Source organism: Arvicola amphibius, chromosome 3 (assembly GCF_903992535.2).
Source record: "Arvicola amphibius chromosome 3, mArvAmp1.2, whole genome shotgun sequence".
NCBI lineage: Eukaryota > Metazoa > Chordata > Mammalia > Rodentia > Cricetidae > Arvicola > Arvicola amphibius.
This window is the reverse complement of record NC_052049.1, coordinates 26,741,559-26,761,793: the sequence shown is the minus strand read 5'-3', so window position 1 is coordinate 26,761,793 and position 20,235 is coordinate 26,741,559. Positions and strand designations below refer to the sequence as shown.

The 20,235-nt window shown below is 35.5% G+C and overlaps 1 protein-coding gene across 5 annotated transcripts in view; it reads left to right on the top strand.

Annotated features, from left to right (window-relative positions):
• Rictor (RPTOR independent companion of MTOR complex 2) overlaps nucleotides 1–20,235 on the top strand; it is a 103,886-nt gene that overhangs the window by 35,739 nt on the left and 47,912 nt on the right. For all 5 annotated transcript variants that reach the window (XM_038321880.1, XM_038321878.1, XM_038321879.1 and 2 more), the window contains exons 4-8: nucleotides 4,313–4,377; nucleotides 5,371–5,502; nucleotides 7,490–7,553; nucleotides 14,007–14,133; nucleotides 16,428–16,597. In XM_038321880.1, coding sequence (XP_038177808.1) covers nucleotides 4,313–4,377; nucleotides 5,371–5,502; nucleotides 7,490–7,553; nucleotides 14,007–14,133; nucleotides 16,428–16,597 — 558 coding nt within the window. The remainder of the gene's footprint in view (nucleotides 1–4,312; nucleotides 4,378–5,370; nucleotides 5,503–7,489; nucleotides 7,554–14,006; nucleotides 14,134–16,427; nucleotides 16,598–20,235) is intronic.

The window sequence follows — 20,235 nt, the reverse complement described above, 5'->3', positions numbered from 1 at the left end:
CCTATAATCCAGCCTTTTATTGGCATATTATGTTGGTGACATTAATATTAATTTGTTAAGTATTTAGAAACAAACGTAGTTTTCAGAGACCTGTTTGTATTTTCTTTCACTTACTTACCCTGATTATTTATTCTCACAGTCTGTACCTAAATTCGAGCTCAAGTGGAATCCATTTTCTGGTTTTATTCCCTTTTACTAAATATCAGTTTTATTTTGCTGATCTTTACATGACTCAGATAAGCCCACTTGCCGAAGTTAAACGATTAAAAACAGTGTATTAGGCTTAGGAATGCTGTCATAACTGGCATTGGACACCTCAGTGTGTTGCTCTACCTGTCCCGGTACGTTTTGGAAACTAGGGATAGTTGTAAGGATGGCTGTGACTGCTCTTGCCAACACTCTGGAGCCAGCTTAGTCCCAAAGCAGAACAGTGCTGTCTAGTGGGGATCTATGTGAGCACTTAAAAGAGGCACGTGAACTTCATTTTGTAGTTTGCACTGTACTATTCCAAATGATTGCTATTTGATGTATCAGACATAAAACATAAATATCATTTGACTGTTTATACTCATCTTCATAAGTAAGTGAATATTTTATACTTACACACGTCTCAGTTCCTGCTAGCTATGTTTTTAGTATTAATATCCAACTGTGCCAGCCAACTGCCAGTCCTTGGATGGTACCGGATGGGACTTCTGGAGTGGGATTGATTTAGCCTTTCACTTTTAGAGCAGTACTGTTTCTCCTTTCTCTGCTCCTGTTTTTGTTTTGTTTTGTTTTGTTTTCTGTGCATGTCCAGGCATTGGTGTGTGGGTGTTAGTTTCTTTATTCTCCTTCCTCCCCATTCTTTCTGGCTTCATTTCATTTCATTAGATTTTTTCTCTACTTGGTCTGTGCATCTTAGATTGTATTCTCAAATTCTCTTCTCTCTTTCCTTAATGTCTTTGGGCTGTCCCCTACCCACCATTCCCTGTCCTTCCCTTCTACTCCATTCTTCCCTCCTCTCTTTTTCCTAATTCTTCCGTGCTTTGTTTTTCCTCCTCTCACCGAGTAGGAATTTCACCACTGTGCAGTGATTTCTGTGATGAAGGCCCAAGCATGTGTGTTTTGCATTTTTAAACCATATTTTAAAAATAACTTTTACCTTTTTGTGCTACCTTATTGTTGCCTGTCCTCAGGCAGTTGTGTATTGGGAGACCAGGTAGTCAGACTGGGTAGAAAATGTTTACAGGAAGAAGTTCAGACTTAGGTCTAAAGCACTGCCTCATAAATAAGCCCATTAACTTAAACATGATAAAATTTACTGTGACTATTTAGTAATATAAGAGAAGCATGAAACTTTAGTTCAAAATTTACAGTCCAACCCAAGTAAGTAAGTAGCAATGCAATCCTGGGGAAATTCACAGAATATTAATGTCTTCAGATGCAGGGCACTGAGCTTGTGAGATAGCTCTGTAGCATAATGTATGGCAACTTGAGGCTCATTTTATTTGGATTTTAATGTTTACCTGTTTGCTACTTTTTTGTTAACTCTAAGAAGATAATCCTGTTTAATAGTTGAGTTGTAGGCTGTTAATCAGGGTTTTTTAGTGTTAGCACTCTTGACTTAACAGAGCAGGTAATTATTTTGGAGAAAGGCTGAGCCTTATTTCTGGCTCTGCCTACTATATGGTAGAAATATTTACTTAACACACCTGAGTGATAAGCAAAAATATCCCCAGGAAAACCAAATGTTCCCAGGAGATAAAATGCCCCTATTTAAACAAGTGCTCTTCCAAGTAAGTGTGTATGGATTTTGTTAATAAAATTCACTTGTTTACCAAGCACAAGCATATACTGAATTGACTGTAATAGTATAAGCTTCTAATCCATATTGTTAGAGAGTTAGGTGTAAAAGTATGTATTGAGCTGGCATATCCATAAAGGCTGTATGTATATGTTCTTAGTCTAATTTAGAGGTTCTCAAAAATCTCTTAAAGAATGGATTGATTGGCTAAGAAAATAAAAAGATAGTAATTATAATTCTAGAGCTAGTGGATATTCTTTTTACATTAGAACACACACACACACACACACACACACTTCCTCTCTGTGTTTTAGCTCTTATTGTAAGCTAGAGGGTACTAACCCTTTAAACTAAGCTTTTCAGACAGATGAAGTATTCTGCAAGTTTTTAATTCTCCAACTTTTCTTTACCCCAACATCTCTCCTGTACCAGACTTTTAACTGTAGCGTTTTAGGTAGATAAGAGATTTTTCATCTTAGTAGGAACTTCTGTTTTAACTAGCCTTTGTTTTACTGTTAAGTATTACTCTAGTGTTAGTGTCACTGGTGCTAACAGGTTGAACTTTTTTAACACCTATGAACTGTGAAGAGAAGGAGCTTGTGATGTGATCTTTTCATCGTGTGACTGCCACACACCATACTTTCCCTCTGACATCACTAGATAGAACAGTGTGTATAGCAGACTGATGAATATAACCTCAGTGTTCTATTTTTAAGACAGACAACATGTTCACAATCTAGAGACCTTCCTTCTAAAGATGAGAATGCTCTGAAAGTATCTTTATTTGCTATTTTATATATATATTATATATGTGTATATAATTTGCTATTTTATAACTTTATTCACTTAAACTAGGTGTGTGTATGTATTATAAAATGTGAAAATGGTTTAGAGATTTTACAGTAAAAAGAGAAATCCTTTTCACATTTACCCGCTTCCCCCTCTAAAGCACTCTACCATTTTACTGGAGTTTGTGATTAGAAGGTACTGACCTTTTTCTGGTAACAATCAATGTATGAATATGTTTATGTGTTTGGCTTTATTTATATAAGAGTTAAACTAGCCAGGTGATGTTGGCACACACCTTTAATCCCAGTTCTTGGGAGGCAGAAACTGGCTTATCTCTGTGAGTTCCAAGGCCAGCCTGATCTAAAACACGAGTTCCAGGACAACCAGGACTGTTACACAGAGAAACCCTGTCTCTAAAAACCAAACCAACCAAACAAACAAATAAAACCAATCAACCTAACAAACAAACAAGCAAGCAAAAAGTTTTTTGTAAAGTGTTCAGTTTTATTTATAATTTATTATGTATATACAATATATTTTAGATGAGTTTAAGATATAAATCTCTTTAATATATATTTGACTATATGTGTTGTGTGTATATATAAATTCCCTTCTAAGACTTAGGCTTGGTGGTGCAGTCTATAATCCCAGCTGCTTTGAAGGCTGAGGCAAAAAGATCTCAAGGGCTTGGAATTAATGAGATGACTAATTGGGTGAAGGCATTGCTGCCAAGCCTAAAGGCTTGAGTTCAATCCTAGGGACCAAGTGCTGGAAGGAGAGACCTGACATGTGGTTGCTGGGAATTGAACCCAGGTCCTCTGGAAGAACAGCCAGTGCTCTTAATCACTGACCCATCTCTCCAGCCTGCAAAGTTTTATTTCAAGATAGATACAAAGGAAACCACAGTGGAACAGAGTAAGACTGCTGAAGACCAATGATGAGAAAAAAAATCTTTAAAAGATTCTGAGGAAAAAAGACATGTTTCCAAAGAGCAGACAACAAGACTTAACAACCAAGTGGCTTGAAATGTTAGGAAGAAGTAGCAGCTAAACTAAAATTCAATATAGTTACCAAAATGTACCTTCAAAAGTGAAAATAAAATCATTTCCAGACAAATACAAACATGGAGAACTGTTAACTACTAACCTACGCAAAATCTAGTCAAACACCAGCAAACGATGTTAACATTAACAACAGCTTTTGACCAATGAGGAAAAAAAGATGTGGCATTACAGAAGAACAATGAAGGGTGAATGAATATGGGTGTTAATATAAGTTATTGATTATGTATGGATTGAGACAATCATCAGTTAATAATAGTAGTGATACGTATTTTGAAAGATTAAAAACAAAAACTTACAGGACATGAGGGTTAAGAGTAAAAAAAGTCAATGTATTGTGAGCTTCAACATTGAGGATGTGGTGAAGAATCATACTTTAGAGTAACCAGTAATGCTTGGACACACAGTTGCAGCCACTGAGAGTGATAGATAAGTGATACATTGGGGAAGAGAAACAGAGTAAGAGACAGTAATTCAAAAAGGGAAAAAGTTAAATCTAAAATTGTGGTTAATAACAAGTAAGATGATGGAAATAATGCAGTACATTTTTGTATGTAAAATTATAGGTTTTTAAAAGAAATTTATTAAAGAATTCCCTATTTTGAGCCTTAAATTGTACATATAAATATATAAATCTAAACTTATATGCAAGGTATTTTTGTGTTTCTTCTAACAGCTTCTTTGTGATATTGGCCATAGTGAAGAAAAACTGGGCTTTAATTATGAAGACATCATAATTTGGTAAGTTCAGTCTTCCTCCCTTATTTTAGTAATTTCCATTGTAACAATTTAAATAAAAGGTAGGATAACAACATCACGTGCTTATTTCTGTAGAATTGATGGTTGGCTAGAAGAGAAATATTGGATCTTCATTGACTTTGTTATGTCATGAGCCTTAGTTGAGCTTTTGTGATTGCTGGATATAAAGAACTGAAGTTGCTGTTCAAAAATACCCAGACTTCTCTAAAGGTTAAAATTAAATATTAAATCTGCAGACTGAATTTTTCTGACTCTTCCCAGGAATAATACAAATTAATAAATCTAGATTTTACCTATGAAAGTATGTGTGTGCCTCTTATAAGTTTGTTGTATGGTAATAGGTTATTAATCATTACTGCTTTTTGACATTCTTAAGAATTAAGATTACTAGTGATGTGCGTTTGCTACTGTTAAAGAGTTTGTTATTAATTTAAATTAATCCTTTGGGATTTGTGGAAGCATAGGAACAAAGGATACATGGCAGAAACATATCTAAAGACATACTTTGAAAAGACTATGTGATTTCTTCTTGTAGTTATACAGAGTGCCAGCACATGATTAAAACTCAACATTGATTAGATTATTGAGACTGGAAAGTGAAACTCTTTACTTAGGAGTAGTTTTTTGTTTGTTTGTTTGTTTTTATAGAATTAATCTTACATAACTGAAAGTTTGGGATATCCTCAACTGGGGAAGAACTTGATGTGGGTGAATACCTAAAAGTCTGAAAAAATCAGGATTGCTCCAAAGTCTGAGACTTTGTTATTTTAAGTGTTCAAAAAGTTTAGCGTTCTAGAATTGCAGATGAAAAATACTCAACTTTTGGACTTGAAAGTAGTCCAGTTTAAAAATACCAAGAATCAGAAATACTCCTCTTCCCGTGCATTTCAGATGAGGGCTAGGTAAACTCTTCTGAAATTTTGTATGTCTTTGAAACTTATGTAATAATAAACTTTTTTGTTTGTTTTTATGCAGTTTGCGCTTAGCTTTATTAAATGAAGCAAAAGAAGTGAGAGCAGCAGGGCTGCGAGCACTGCGCTATCTCATCCAGGATTCCAGTATTCTGCAGAAGGTGCTAAGATTGAAAGTGGACTATTTAATAGCTAGGTAAATTTCTTAGAATTGCTTATGTTTCGTATGTTTTTAAAGTTTTGTGTTCAGTTTTAGCATAGCATCAAATGTGTACAGATTTTTTTGGTGTAAAGCATGACAATTTTTGCAAACGTATATGATCATGTTAGACTAAGGGCATTTGTAGCATAACAGGAATGCTCCATTTTATCTCTAAGCAATTGTAAAATGGTTTTCTCCTTATAGAATAGTTTCCCTGTCCTTGCATTTCACATTACATATTAGTATATATAATTAATATATCTAAGTATACATCAGTTATTCTTTTCTGATTATTTGTAAGGTTCTTCCATGTTGATACACTTTTTGTCTTTTAATTTATTTTTGCTATATAGTATTTGGTTTTAAGATTAGTACACAGTTGAAAGAGGATGCCCTGAAATTTTTGTGCAACTCTGTGAGGCTCTCATTTCTTACAAACAGGTGTACAAATAGAAATGTTGGAACAAGATGCATGTGTGTTTAGCCTTGAAAGATATTGCTGTATGAATTTTTTAAAGAAATGGCACTAATATAATACTTCAGAGACCTTGACTGGTTTGTGAGCTTTATTTGTATTTACTATATTTGTGTGGTTGTTTCTTTGAACGTGTATGTTTGTTTGTTTGTTTATGTTGTTTTGTTTTGACATGGTCTCAATACATATTCTAGGCTGACTTCAAACTTAGGGTCACCTGCCTCAATCTCTTGAGTGCTGGGGTTATAGACATGCACCAACATATGCGGCTTAGATTTTGTAATGATATCAGTGATTGCTATTTTTCTTTACTGTTTTTAGCCAGTAAGATATAGAAAATAGGGCATATTATCTTCTTCCATAACAATCTTGGCAAATTCAGTTTAAATTTCTTCCAGTTTGCAGATTATATTGGGCTTCCTATGTACATAAGCATTAATGGCGAATGATGACTCTTATTTCTTCCAATATTTTTAGCCTCCTTTGTTACACTGCTGAGAACCTTATTGAATTGGAATGTTCTTGAGTTCAGGTGCTTATTTTTCCAGGGTTATTCTCCATTTCCCTTTTAGAAGTAGTTGTCCAAAGTAAGTTTTTCAGTCTTTATGGTTGGTTTTGGCAGGAGAATTGGTTATAATCCAAGTTAATAGCCGATAATGTAAATCTTGTCTGCATGATTGTGTGTATGTGTGTGCCTGTGTATGTTGTATTGCTGAACTTGAATAAGCAGAAAATCTAGCTTTCCCTCACTTACTTTTTAATTATATTTAGATAAAACAAAAATGCTTTTGAATAGTAACTTACCTACCTATAAAATATTTGGTAAAATACTCAACTCCCTAATGTAAATATTTGAAAAGTAATTTTGTTGAAGTGATACTGGATCAAATGTTTTTAAAGAGAATTCTGGATGCAAATTCTTCAGTGAAATAGAATTTTTGTTGTTTTGTTTTGAGACAGGCTCTCACTATATAGCTCTGGCAGTCATGGAAATTGCTTTGTAGACTAAGCTGGCCTTGAACTCACAAGAGATCCATCTACATCTGCTGCCCAAGTGCTGGGATTAAAGATGCACCACTATGCTAAAATAGGATTTTTAACATTGAATAAGACAGTTATTATAGATACAATTTAAACCTTGATTAAAATAACAAGCTAGTGCAAGGTGGAAATATTTTCCTATATAATTTATATACATTTAATTTTTTTATTAGGTAGGTAAAATTTTTCAGTATATCTCTGATACTTTGCTTTGTGTGTCTGTTGTGATTCTTTATTTATAGATATATCATCTCTTTTTCCCTTGATATTTTAACTGATGTTTCTGGTAACATTTATCACTAGATATATGTGATTAAGTATTGGCTGTTACTGGGAAAGCATGTACTACAATTTTTTTTGAAGGTTCAGTTTATTGTATTGGATTGTGAAGGTAAATTGGAGCCAACATTCTGTAAGGTATTGTTACATGGGATTTCTCAGTGACTGATGTTTTGTACTATATAGGTGCATTGACATCCAGCAGAGCAATGAGGTGGAGAGGACACAAGCACTTCGCTTAGTCAGAAAGGTATGCGCCATGTGGGAGAGCAGTGCTTCCATATCTAGTTGATTAGAGAATATTTTTATTAAAATTTAAAGACTGAATTTTCATTAAACATTTAAATTTTGTTATGAAGTAAGTAGATCTGTTAAACATTATGATAAGCGTGATTATTTGTGTAATTAATCTATGTAATTTGATAGCTTCTTAGATAATGATTATGCTGAGAAGTATTTCTGTCTGTAGTGGGCATGTAAGTGTTATTACTGCTTTGTAATCCCTTAATGGATGTTTCTTCTAGATATCACAAACAGGAAGTTTGTATGGGTGTAGTATGGAAGAGGAGACTGCGTCCCACCGCCTGGCTAGCTTAACCCCCAAAACAACCACACAGAAATTGTATTAATTTAATTACTGCCTGGCCCATTATATCTAGCCGCTTCTTGGCTAACTCTCACATCATGATCTAAGCCATTTCCGTTAATCTGTGTATCACCACGAGGTCATTGCTTACCGGGAAAGATTCAGCATCTCTGACCTGTCGACTTCATGGCGGCTCTCCCTGTCTGCCCTCCTCCTCCCAGCATTCAGTTCTGTCTTCCCACCTATCTAAGTATTGCCCTATCAAAAGGCCAAGGCAGTTTATTTAACCAATGAAAGCAACACAAATACAGAAGAACCTCCTACACACATGGGAACATGTGATAAATAATTTCAGCAGATAGCTTTGCTGTATACAACGCCACAGTTTAAGCTGAGTGAAGGATTTGATTCAAGACAATCCACAAAGCTTTGGGATTCCCTCACACATTTTACTTTCAGTTGTTGATGTGATGGTCAAGAAAGTAAATTTGGTTGGGACACATCCTAAGACAATCATTTCTTTTCTTTTGAGGGAAACTAATTCATAAAACTAATGCAGGATATGTTTCCTAATGGGAAGATATCTAGTACTGTTATTACTGTTATTTTAAAACTGGGTTTTGCCATGTAGCTCTAGCTGGGCAAACTACATTTTGGAGCCCAGAGTGGCCTCAAACTCTTTATCCTCCTGCCTCAGCCTCCCTAATGCTGGAAATGTAGGTGTTTACCACTATATTCACTTACATACACTTAAAATTATTTAATAATTCAATGTATTAGCTATGTCTTCTTTTCCTTGTCTTTAAATTTATTGCATGTTTCAGATGTTAGATTGCAGAGTTAGTATACTGTTTTCTCCTTTCCCTCTTTTTTTTTTTTTTAACCATTGTAAGAAATAAGGAAATGGACGAGTTTCTTTAAAGAAGATTGAAATTCCAATGAAAGTGATACTGGAGCGTGTCTTTAGTCAGTGTTTCTATTGCTGTGAAGAGACACCATGACCATGACAATTCTTATAAAGGAAAACATTTAATTGGGGTGGCTCACAGTTTCAGAGGTTTGTGGTACATTGCAGCATGCAGGCAGACATGGTCCTGGAGAAGGATCTGGGAATTCTGCATCTTGATTCACAGGCCACTAGGTGTAACTTGAGCATAGGACACCTCAAAGCCCACTCCCACAGTGACACACTTTCTCCAGCAAGGCAACACCCACTCCAACAAAGTCACACCTCCTTATAGTGCCACTCCTTGTGGGGTCATTTCCTTTCAAATTGCCACAAGGATAGGCTTTGAACTTTTGTTTTAAGTAAAATATTAGGTCAGGACTGTGATTTGGCTTTTTATATTTAAATTTTTAAAATAATTTGTACTGTTTGTTTGTTCATAAATCTTTCCTAATGATATAAGTACTCACGAAAAGAAACAAGTTTCTTTCTATAGTTCAACATGTATTACATTAAATACTGATATAAATATGCTAAAAGTAATAAGCCTAACATCTTTTTTTTTAAAAAAAAAACCAACCTGTATTTTCCAAAAATGAAAATTAGAAGAGTGCCATTGTTTCACATATTCTAAATCTCTTCATTGTGGGCCTTGATAAAGACAGGTGGCTGTTGTATTTGCCTTCACATCACATACAGAGGAGCCACTGGAAAGTTGGCTGGTATGCTTAGTGAATAAAAGCAGACGTAGAGAATAGATACAGTAAAAATCAATGTGTCTTTCTGTTACTAACAGAATAATTGCATGTTTGCAGAACTTCTTAAAATATTCTCAGGATCCTTCACAATTATTGCACTATAAGTTGCTTTCAGAAAAAAAGTAATAAATTCAAACAATTGAATCCCATTTCTTTGGATTATTTAGTAAAGATTCTCTCTCTCTCTCTCTCTCTCTCTCTCTCTCTCTCTGTGTGTGTGTGTGTGTGTATGTATGCATATGTGCACACGTGCAGTGTGTGTGTAGATGATGGGGGGAAGTTAAGAAAGGGTTTCACTCTTATATTTTTGGTTGTGAGCCTGGACTTTAATGTCTGAGCCATCTCTCCAGCTCAGCTTTTACTCTTTAAGCTAGGCTGTGCTTAAATTCCTGGAGATCATCTAGCTAGCTCCTGAGTGCTAGAATTGTAGTTGTGAACGAACCATCATGGCTCTCATGTACATGTTAAAGTTTAACACGTAATACAGTTCCATAAAAATTAAACTCTTAAAAATAATTTAATGACAATATAACACAGACATGGTTGAATTTCATTGTCTCTTGAGATGCAGGATTGTTAGTGTCTGGTATTAAAAATGCAATAGCTAGAAAATTTCTAGTACTTGGTTGGCAGTAACTATAGGTCAAGTGAAGGAGCTGCAGTGTTTGGTTTCTCCCTCGTTTAGTTAAAAGTGCTAAGGGTAAAGCACATTTGATGAATAAATACTGTCCTTTATGAGCCACAGAAACCATTCCTTTATCAGCAGTTTTAACATCAGAAGTATATGTTTCCTTTCCCAACAATACCCCGCTACTGAAATCATACTAGTGCAGGTGAAGCAAGAGGCCAGAGGCCTGTCTCTGGTTTTTTCCTTCGGTTGTATTCAATCTTGTCTTATCAGGATCTTTCCTTGAACCCAGAGCTTCTGCTTTATTATTTATTTATTTATTTTGACTAGACCGCCATGGCAATAAACTCCAGAGAGCTGCCTTTTTCTGAACCCAGCATTGGAGTTAGTGATGGGTGCTGTTGTATTCATATAGCATGGTTGTTGGGGATCCAAACTCAGTATCTCATGCTTGCACAGTAGGCTTTTACTGACTGAGCTATCTCTTCAGTTTCCCCTGAAGTTAATTTTTTAAAATTTATTGTGTTGATTGTGTGTGTGTGTGTGTGTGCGTGCGCGTGCATACACTGTGGTACACAGGTGACTGTGGGAGGATACTTGCAAGAGTGAGTTTTCTTCATCCACTGTATGGGTCCCAGAATGTAAACTAAGGTATTCAGGCTTAGCTCCAGCCACCTTTACCCACTAAGTCACATCACTGCTTCATTGATTCCTTTTTCTCAAACATTTATTTTTACTTTGTTGATTCTTAAGATAATTACTCAGACTTTTTATGTGCCTTCACACATGTTTGAAAACCTAGCTTCTTTAGCTTTAGGGTAGCTTAACCCATGACTAATTATGGAGTACTTAAGTTACTTTTCTTCTCTTTTACATATCTCATTTATTTGATTGACTCTATTTGACCTTTTTCTTCAGTGTCTCTGATCTTTTAATTTTTTTGCTCTTTTCATCTGGTATTTCTTTCTGGTTTTGTTGTACATGTTTTCTGCATAGTTTTGCCACTGGTCAACTGTTCCTGCCCTCCTTCTTTTCATTTAAATTCTACTAGGGCTGGCAAGATGATGGCTCAATCAATAAAATACTTGCTGCATAAGCATTAGGACCAGAGTTCATATCTCTAGTAAAAATGTGAATGTATATAGTAGCTCGCTCGCATAATCCCAGTTCTGCAGAAAGGGTAAGACAGACCCCTGGAGTTCTGGCCCAGCCAGTTTAACTGAGTCATTGGGCTCCAGGTTCAGTGAGAGACCCTGCCTCAAATCATAAGATGAAGAGTAACTGAGGAAAACATCCAACACTGACCTCTGGTTTCCACATAGTGGGACCTGTACACATACACATACCCCTTCACATGTACACATACATGTGTACATGTATATTCTGCTTCTTGCCATGCTATCTTATCTTTGCTATATTCATATGGAATTTCTTTAGTCATAAAATAAGAATTAATACTATCAGGGATTAATGCTATTAATATTAATAGGAATTAATACTGTCGTTTTCTTTGTACCTGTAAGAATTTCATTTGTTGGAATTAGATGCCCTCGTTAAACTATATCACTAGATAGTGGGAAAGCCAGAGTGAGAACTCAGTGTCCAGATTTCCAAAACTACATTGACTAATAGGTGTTAAGTACAACCTGCCTACTTTGGTCCTGCCAACCATTTCTATCTAAGCTGTCATCTTATGACGCCATACATGTAGTATGAAAACACCGCCATTACCACAATTACTGCTTGCTTCTCATTTCCTCCTCTTTCTACCCTCAGTTCACCTTCCAGTCACAACACAAATTTTACCCTTTTTTTCTAAGATCCCTGTGTGTATCTGCTTTGTGTCAGTTGTGTGCATTTATTGTCTAGGCTTGCTCCTCGCTTTATGTGTCTGTTCGTGCCAGAAAAGATGGCCACAAAGTATCAGACATTGTAAGACTTTCCTTTATTGAGTTTAGATAAAAAAAAAAAAAAGTGGGGAAAGCATCCTTCGATCTCATTGACTCTGAGAATTTCTTTGGTTGTAGCTCCCTGAAAAATATAAACCATAATTTCATTTATAAAATTTAATTTTATATATTTGGTCCATAGCATAATCTATTTAGTAGATAAAGAATATTTTTAGTAGCCATATAAGATTTGTAGGTAGAATTTCTTTCTGTATTTGAAATTGTTGGCACTATTTCATTGTTTACATCTTCATTTTCCATGTAAGCAATCTCACTCAAAAAGAGGATTGATTTGGCAAAGAAAATATACTTTATTACTTAATAGTCTAATTTGGAAAACTAAATTATCTTAGCTCTTTTAGAAATATATCACATGAAATTTATTTCTAGATAATTCTTTAAATTTTTTAATTTTTAAAATTATGTGTGTGTATGTATGTATGTATGTATGTATGTATGTATAGAGGACAGATGCTATGTGCACATGGTTGCAGGTACAGAAGCCAGAGGTGCTGGATTCCCCAGAGTTAGAGTTACAGGTGCTTGTTAACCGTCCACAGTAGGTCTTGGGGAATGAGTTTGGGTCCTACAGAAGAGTAGCTGTACTCGTAACTCCTGATCCATCTTCCAGTTCTTTCCTAGAAGTTCTCTTATGAACACAAGAGCTATGTGTAACATACCAGCAAAAATTAAAATATAAGATACGAGATTTCTTTTCCCCGGGAAGATCACTTTCTTCTACCTTACTACCTTTATCCTCCTTTATTTGGTTAGTGGGAAGAATTAATTAAGAACAATTGGGACACCTTACTTAGAGTCTAATGATTGGAAATGTTTATGATTGTGAAATTGAGTTCTTTAATTTCAGTTGAATCATGTAGTATTACTTACTGCTGCTTACATGACATAAGCTACCTGTGTTACAGCCAGATTGACCAGCACAGATGGTTTCCTTGGTCCTCATAACCTTATCTGAGTATCTTTCTCTAGTCATCTTGTATCCTGTGTCAGAACACAAATTTTAATTCTTCTAACAGGTTTCTAACTCCAGTAACATCCAGGAGAAGTTACTTTTCTCCCTGTCAAAATAAAACTTCTTTTCCTGCCCAAGGGTGTTAACTTCGAAATAGTTGATTTACCACATAGTCTGTATTAAACAGTAGTTTGCCACTTGCTTTATTTTCTTTCTGCTTTTTAAACCAACATAAATGGTCTTGGCATATTTCCAGAATTGCAGTTAATGTTATTGACTGTTCATCCTTGATTTAGGTTTACCCTAAGTTTTATTGCAAGGTATATATACATATGATCTACCACAGAATTTTTCACACATCAAGAAAAGATTCTGAATTAGTCAGGCTACCTTTTGGCATAGTAACAGGTAGTGACAGCTAAAGAGTTTTGACTGGGTGAAGTTCAGATCAGTTTGACCAGGTGGGAGGAGTGGAGGTAAGTGTCAGGGACATGGTGATGATGCAGCAGCACAGGTGCATGTCCACTGAGCGACATTGGACACCGAGGAGCTGTTCAAGATGCCACTGCTATTCTGGAAAGACCTAGAATGTTAGAATAATCTTGTTTAGTAATTAATTTAGTTTCAAATTATTAGAAAAGCATCAGGAACATTTCCCTAGTAACTACTGTTATATTTACTGTTAGTTATAATAGCAATCCTTATAGTTAAAACAATCCTTTGGGATGTCCATACAAAGCTAAATGTTAAAATTGGTGCCTTGATCTTACGAGAATTTTGTGCCTGAATAAAATAAAATAAAATCTGAATAAAATAAAATTTTCAATGTAAATGACTTATCTTCTGATTCTTCTCTGTTACAGATGATTACTGTGAATGCTTCCTTGTTTCCTAGTTCTGTGGCCAACTCACTAATTGCAGTTGGAAATGATGGACTTCAAGAAAGAGACAGAATGGTCCGGGCATGCATTGCTATTATCTGTGAACTAGGTCAGAATTTTCTTGAAGTAATGAAGTGTTTTATAAAGTACATATAATATAACCTAATGTCCTTAAAAGGAAAGTGCTACAAAAATAAGAAAATGTTTACTTCTTATAGGAAAGTAGACAATGTGTTATTTGACAATTCAAAATTCGTATTATTATTGTATAAATTTTCAGATTTATTTATTATAAAATTTGATTGTCTGCAATCCAGTAGTAATGAAATCTACTCGTGTAACCTTCTGACATTGATGATACTATGTCTTGATACGGTTTAAAGTAGTAGTTTACAGTGTAAAAGATTAATCCTAATAAAACCCTTTGTATTACAGATCAGAGATTAGAGCAAAAAAAGGGAGAGTAGAGACATGAATGTATATTTATCTGGACTTTAGAGGAAAGTCGGTTGTGAATTATCATACATGGGTGGTAGCTATAGAGTTTACGTTAAGGAACCAAAAACAAAAAAAAAAATTTGTTGGCAGATCAAACAAACAAAGTAACAAGTATAAAGTAAAATAGTAAACACAAATAATCCCTAAATACCTACTTTAAAAACTTTAAAAGTTCAATTTCATTTGTTATCAGTGGAATATAATTTTAAGAATCAAGAAGATAATTATTTTATTTTCTATTGCCAAAAGTACAAATTGTGGAGGTCATATTTCTGCTTGGGATAATAAATTAATAAATTTTAAGTTACAAAAAAGAAGAACCACTCTACCACTGAAGACTCAAAGATAGAGGTTGACATACATTATCTTTCTTAGTTACTTTGCACCTTATTTTTTGAAACAACACAATTAGTAAACATTGTTTAAAATGTTTAACCATATTTTCGATAAAGTAATGAATGAAGTTTAAATATTGGAAAGCTGCTAGTTGTCACTATAAATATATATCAGAAAACTGAATAAAGTGAAGAAGTGATCTATGTGATTACTACTGTGGAACTGTGAAAATTTAAATTTGATATATTTCAGAAATAATCACAGTAGAATAAACAAAAGAAATATATAGAATATATGGTGATTTGTATGGAGGAGATACTTTTGAGTGTGTCAAATTGAGGTTCAAGAAGGTACAGCTAACCGTACATAGTGAAGACAGCGATGATACTGGAGGAAGTACATTGGACCCTCTAACGTAGTTAAGTTCCACATCAAGCAGATTTGGGCGTGGGTGTAACTGTTCAGATATTACTGACCTATACCATTGAAATCTGCACTGTGGTCCTGTGTGATTTTACCTAATTTTAGAAAACAGGAGAAAACTTAATTCTAAAGTCCAGAACAAACACTACAGAAGAAGCTCTAGAAACATTGTTAAAAAAAATTGAGGAGAAAGGAAACTTTCTTTTCATATTATTTTTAAAACTATTAAGATCACTCATTTTTTAAGAGAAAAGCCTTTTAAAAAGTTACAGATCATATTTTGAAAAACACGTTGGCATATCGTTAAGAATAAAAACTCTACTGGACATGACAACATAACCCCGCCATCTCAGCCTTGGGAGCCAGAGCTAGTAAGACACCAAATTCAAAACCAGGTTGCAAAAATAGCTACACTGTCTCTAAAAAAGAATAAGTATAATTAGAGAAACATGCTGGGATAATTAGTAAAATATTTGTGGGGAAAATTGAGTTTATTATCTCAGTGAATTTCAACTTCATGACAGATTGAAACAGATGAAATGTAAGTCATTAAGATGCATGCTTGTCTGACCCACATGGTGACACACTCAGGACACAGACAGAATAGTGCATGTGAGACTGTCTGAGCTCTGGGCTCACTTTTAGCACTGTTTCCAAAACAAGATCCACAACAAAAAGCAGAAACTACATGCAAGGAACAGTCATGGTCTTCAAAGTAAGAGAGAAGTTTTTTATCTAAAGTTACAAAGGGGTCTGTGTGGATGTATGTTTGCATGTATGTGTGTTTTATTTTTTGATAAAAGTAAATGATATACACTGTTTGAAGCAAATTTTAAAATAACAAATACTATAAAATATTTGAAAAAAATCACTAAAGGGCTAGTATCTCCACAGTAAAATGAACTCTGAAATTGAAGAAAAATATTAAGTAAAGTAAGTCTAAAGAATATGACAAAATTGTTCAAAGACAATTTAAAAATCAGGCTTGGGAAAAAGATAGTAAATGACTCTTAAGTGAAATCTTTTACTTGTAAATATAGTTACTAAGAAAGTTTCCAAATCCAAAAGGAAGCTTAAGATTTAAGTAAAAGTTTAGGTTTTAAATACTTAATACTATGAATATAATTAGTTTTTCTTTCATTTTAGCACTTCAGAACCCAGAGGTGGTAGCCCTTCGAGGCGGACTAAACACCATCCTGAAAAATGTGATTGATTGCCAATTAAGTCGAATAAATGAGGCCCTCATTACTACAATTTTGCACCTTCTTAATCATCCAAAGACCCGACAGTATGTGCGAGCTGATGTAGAATTAGAGGTAGGCACTTTTAGTGTTTCTAATTTAAAATAGAATTCTTAAAAATAATTAATGTGTGTCAGGGTTTTACCTTCGTGAATGTCTGTGCACCATATGTGTACAGAGCCCACAGAGGCTAGAAGAGGGCGTCGGAACCCCAAGAAATGGAGTTTCAGATGCTTGTAAGGTACCATGTGGGTGCTGGGAATCGAACTTGGGTCCTTTGGAAGAGCAGCCAATGGTCTTAACCCCTGAGCCATCTCTCTAGCCCTAAAATATAAGTTTAAATATATAACCTTACTTTGAAATTTTGAGATTATAGACTCAAGTGCTATAATAATTATCTAACCTGTGTTAGTTTGGTTTATTCTCATTTTGTATAGTTATTTGATTAGTTATAAATTAAAAATGTTATCAATATTTCAGCAACATGCAGAATAGTTCATTTTAGCCCTAAGAAGTTTCCTGAGCAAACTAAAGGATGAGTAAAGATTATACTAAGACACCTTCCTAATAAGAAATTCACTATGTTAATATTGTCTGTTTTCTGCTAATTATGTTCTGTTTATTCATTAAACAATACAAAAGTTTTTTAATATAAGAACCACTTTGGGGACTGAAGAGATGGTTTAGAGGGAAAACTATTAACGTGTAATTTGACAGCCTGAGTTTGGTCCTGGGACCACGTAAAAGCTGGACTTGATTCAGTTCTGTGATCCCAGAACTGCCTGGAAGCTCCTGTAGGAAACTTAGGGGCAAAAAAACAGCAAGAAGAATTTTGCCTCAGAAATAAGGTGGAAGAGAGAACAGACTCCCAAAGGTGTCCTCCAGCCTCCATGTGCACATGGTATATGTGTACCTATGCTCACATCATAAGCGTGTGCACACACTTAAACACATACTAAATTATTAATACTAAAGGGGAAAAACCACTTTGGCACTATTCGTAATGAATGTATCTTTTAAAAATATGAATGTACCTTTAAAAAATATGTCATATGTAAAACATTTTACTAATCCAGGTGGAATTTTTATAACTAAATTACTGAGGTTACTATATACTTATGATAAAGTATTATTAACTGAGGATGGCAGCACCTGACTATAATCCTAGCATTCATGAGGCAGAGTAGGAGAAATGGGAGTTGGAGGCCAAACAGGGCTCCTAGTGAGATGTTAGATCTTAACAGTTGGTTTTGAATGTAGTACATTATTGTTTGTTGAAGATAGCATCTAAAATAAATTTAAGTCAAGAATTTAAATGAGACTTAGAATGCTTACCATTTTCTAATTATCCTTACCATTTTAGGGTAGGAGCCTTAAAATGTTGTGGTTCTGATTTTATTAGGATGTTTCCTCTCCCCTCCCCCACCTCTCTTTCATGTGATCTGGTCTTACTATGATCCCTGGGATGGTCTCCAGATCGTAGACTCCTACCTCAGCTTGCCATGTAGGTGGACTGTAGTCATCACCAGCATTCTTGCCATTAGGACTATTTTTAGAACGTTACAGATGATAAAACTTCATCAGACTATCATTACTAACAAATATAATAAACATAATAGTCTCTTAGTGATTTTTAAATGTATTATTCATTGGAGTCCTATGCCAATGGGTATTATTGATCTTTCATAGAATACTTAGCTTTAATTTTTATCAAGTGGAATAATTACTATTAAAAATTGAAGATGTTTTTATTTAAAGAGAGGAGATGACTCAAGGTATTAGCATAGGCTTTTTTAATTCTATACATTATAAAGCAAACTAGCAAACCTTTATGTAAATAACCTGCGAAGACTATGATATATTTTTAAATAAATTCTTGTATTTTATGCTTGCAGCCATAAACTTATTTTTCCCTTAATAAGTTGTCACCCCAGTGACACAAAGCCTGAGAGGGTCGACTTTAGGCTGTACAGGTTCTGTTAGGTGATAGGAATATAGTTCCCTCAAGAACATACTATATTGGGTGTTAATTTATCATATGATCTTGCTAACTTTGTGGCTTTAGGCAAGTTATTTAGTTTTTCTTGACTTAAATTTTTCTTTTTTTCTTTTTTTAAATTAAACTATCTTTTTTCATTATACATACAAATTCAAGTTCCTATTCCTTCGCCTCCTCTCATTTCCTCCACTTAGCCCCCTACCCCCATCCACTCCTCAGAGATGGTAAGGCACATTGCTTTGGGGAAAGTCCAAGGCCCACCCTAATATACCTAGGCTGAGCAAGGTATCTGATGTGGGAGGGTCTTCTGTTTGAGTTGATTTCATTGGTTAATAAAGAAATTGCCTGGCTCATTTGATAGTCCGGCCCTTAGGTGGGTGGAGTAGAGAGAACAGAATGCTGGGAAGTTAGTCAGACCACCGTGCCTCTCCTCAGGGAGACAGACGCCGTGAAGCCAGCCACCAGGTCAGACATGCTGAATCTTTCCTGGTAAGACACCACTCATGGTGTTACATAGATTATTAGATATGGGTTAAAGCAAGAGATGTGAGAATTAGCTAATAAGAGGCTGAAACTAATGGACCAGGCAGTGTTTAAATGAATACAGTTTGTGTGTTGTTATTTCGGGTGATAAGCTAGGCGTGCAGGAGCCGGGCGGGATGAAAAGCAGGCCCGCAGCTCCTCACTACAGAATGGCGCCCAACGTGGGGCTCGAACCCACGACCCTGAGAGTAAGAGTCTCATGCTGGTTCAGTGGTTAAAAGCATTGCCTGCTCTTCCAAAGGTCCTGAGTTCAAGTCCCAGCAACCACATGGTAGCTCACAACTGTCTGTAATGAGGTCTGATGCCCTCTTCTGGCCTGCAGGCAACAGTGTTTGATTATAGAAAGAACAAGTAGGACATCTCTTTATAATGTCCTTAGCTTGTTGCCATGTAATGGAAAATTCTTTCTTTAGGCCTTTACTATTGTCGTGATGCTTATGAAATTCTAAGACCTGCAACACACTTCCAATCAATAATTGATCAATCTCAGTGTTACATTGTGCTAGAGGACCAGGCAGACCCGTATGGGACCGATGCCTGTTATGTATATTGGACAAAGCCTATTCCTGATTATGTCTTGTACCTGGATAAACAATGAAATCAACTCAAACAGAAGACCCTCCCACATCAGGTATCCATACAAAGAGAATAGGTTCCAAAAAGACAGTACAAGCAGTAGGGATAAATCCTGGTGCCACTGCCAGTGGTCCCTCAGTCTGCCCCAGCCATACAACTGTCAACCACATTCAGAGGGACTAGTTTGGTCCTATGTTTATTCCTTTCCAGTCTGGCTAGAGTTGGTGAGCTCCCATTAGCTCAGGTAGATTGTTTCAGTGCATGTCTCCACCATGGTCTGGACCTCTTTGCTAATATTCTCACTCCTCCCACTTTGGACTTTGGGAGCTCACTCCAGTGCTTCGCTGGGTCTCTGCCTCTGTTTCCATCAGTTGCTGAATGAAGGTTCTGTAGTGATATTTAAGATATTCATCAGTTTGCCTACAGGGCAAGGCCAGTTCGGGCCCCTTCTCCTCTATTGCTTAGGGTCTTAGCTGGGGTCATCCTTGTGGATTCCTGGAAATTTCTCTAGAGCCAGGTAGGTTTCTTTGCTAACCCCATAATGGCTCCCTCAATCAAGGTCTCTTTCCTTGCTCTCATCTTTGTCCTTACTCCA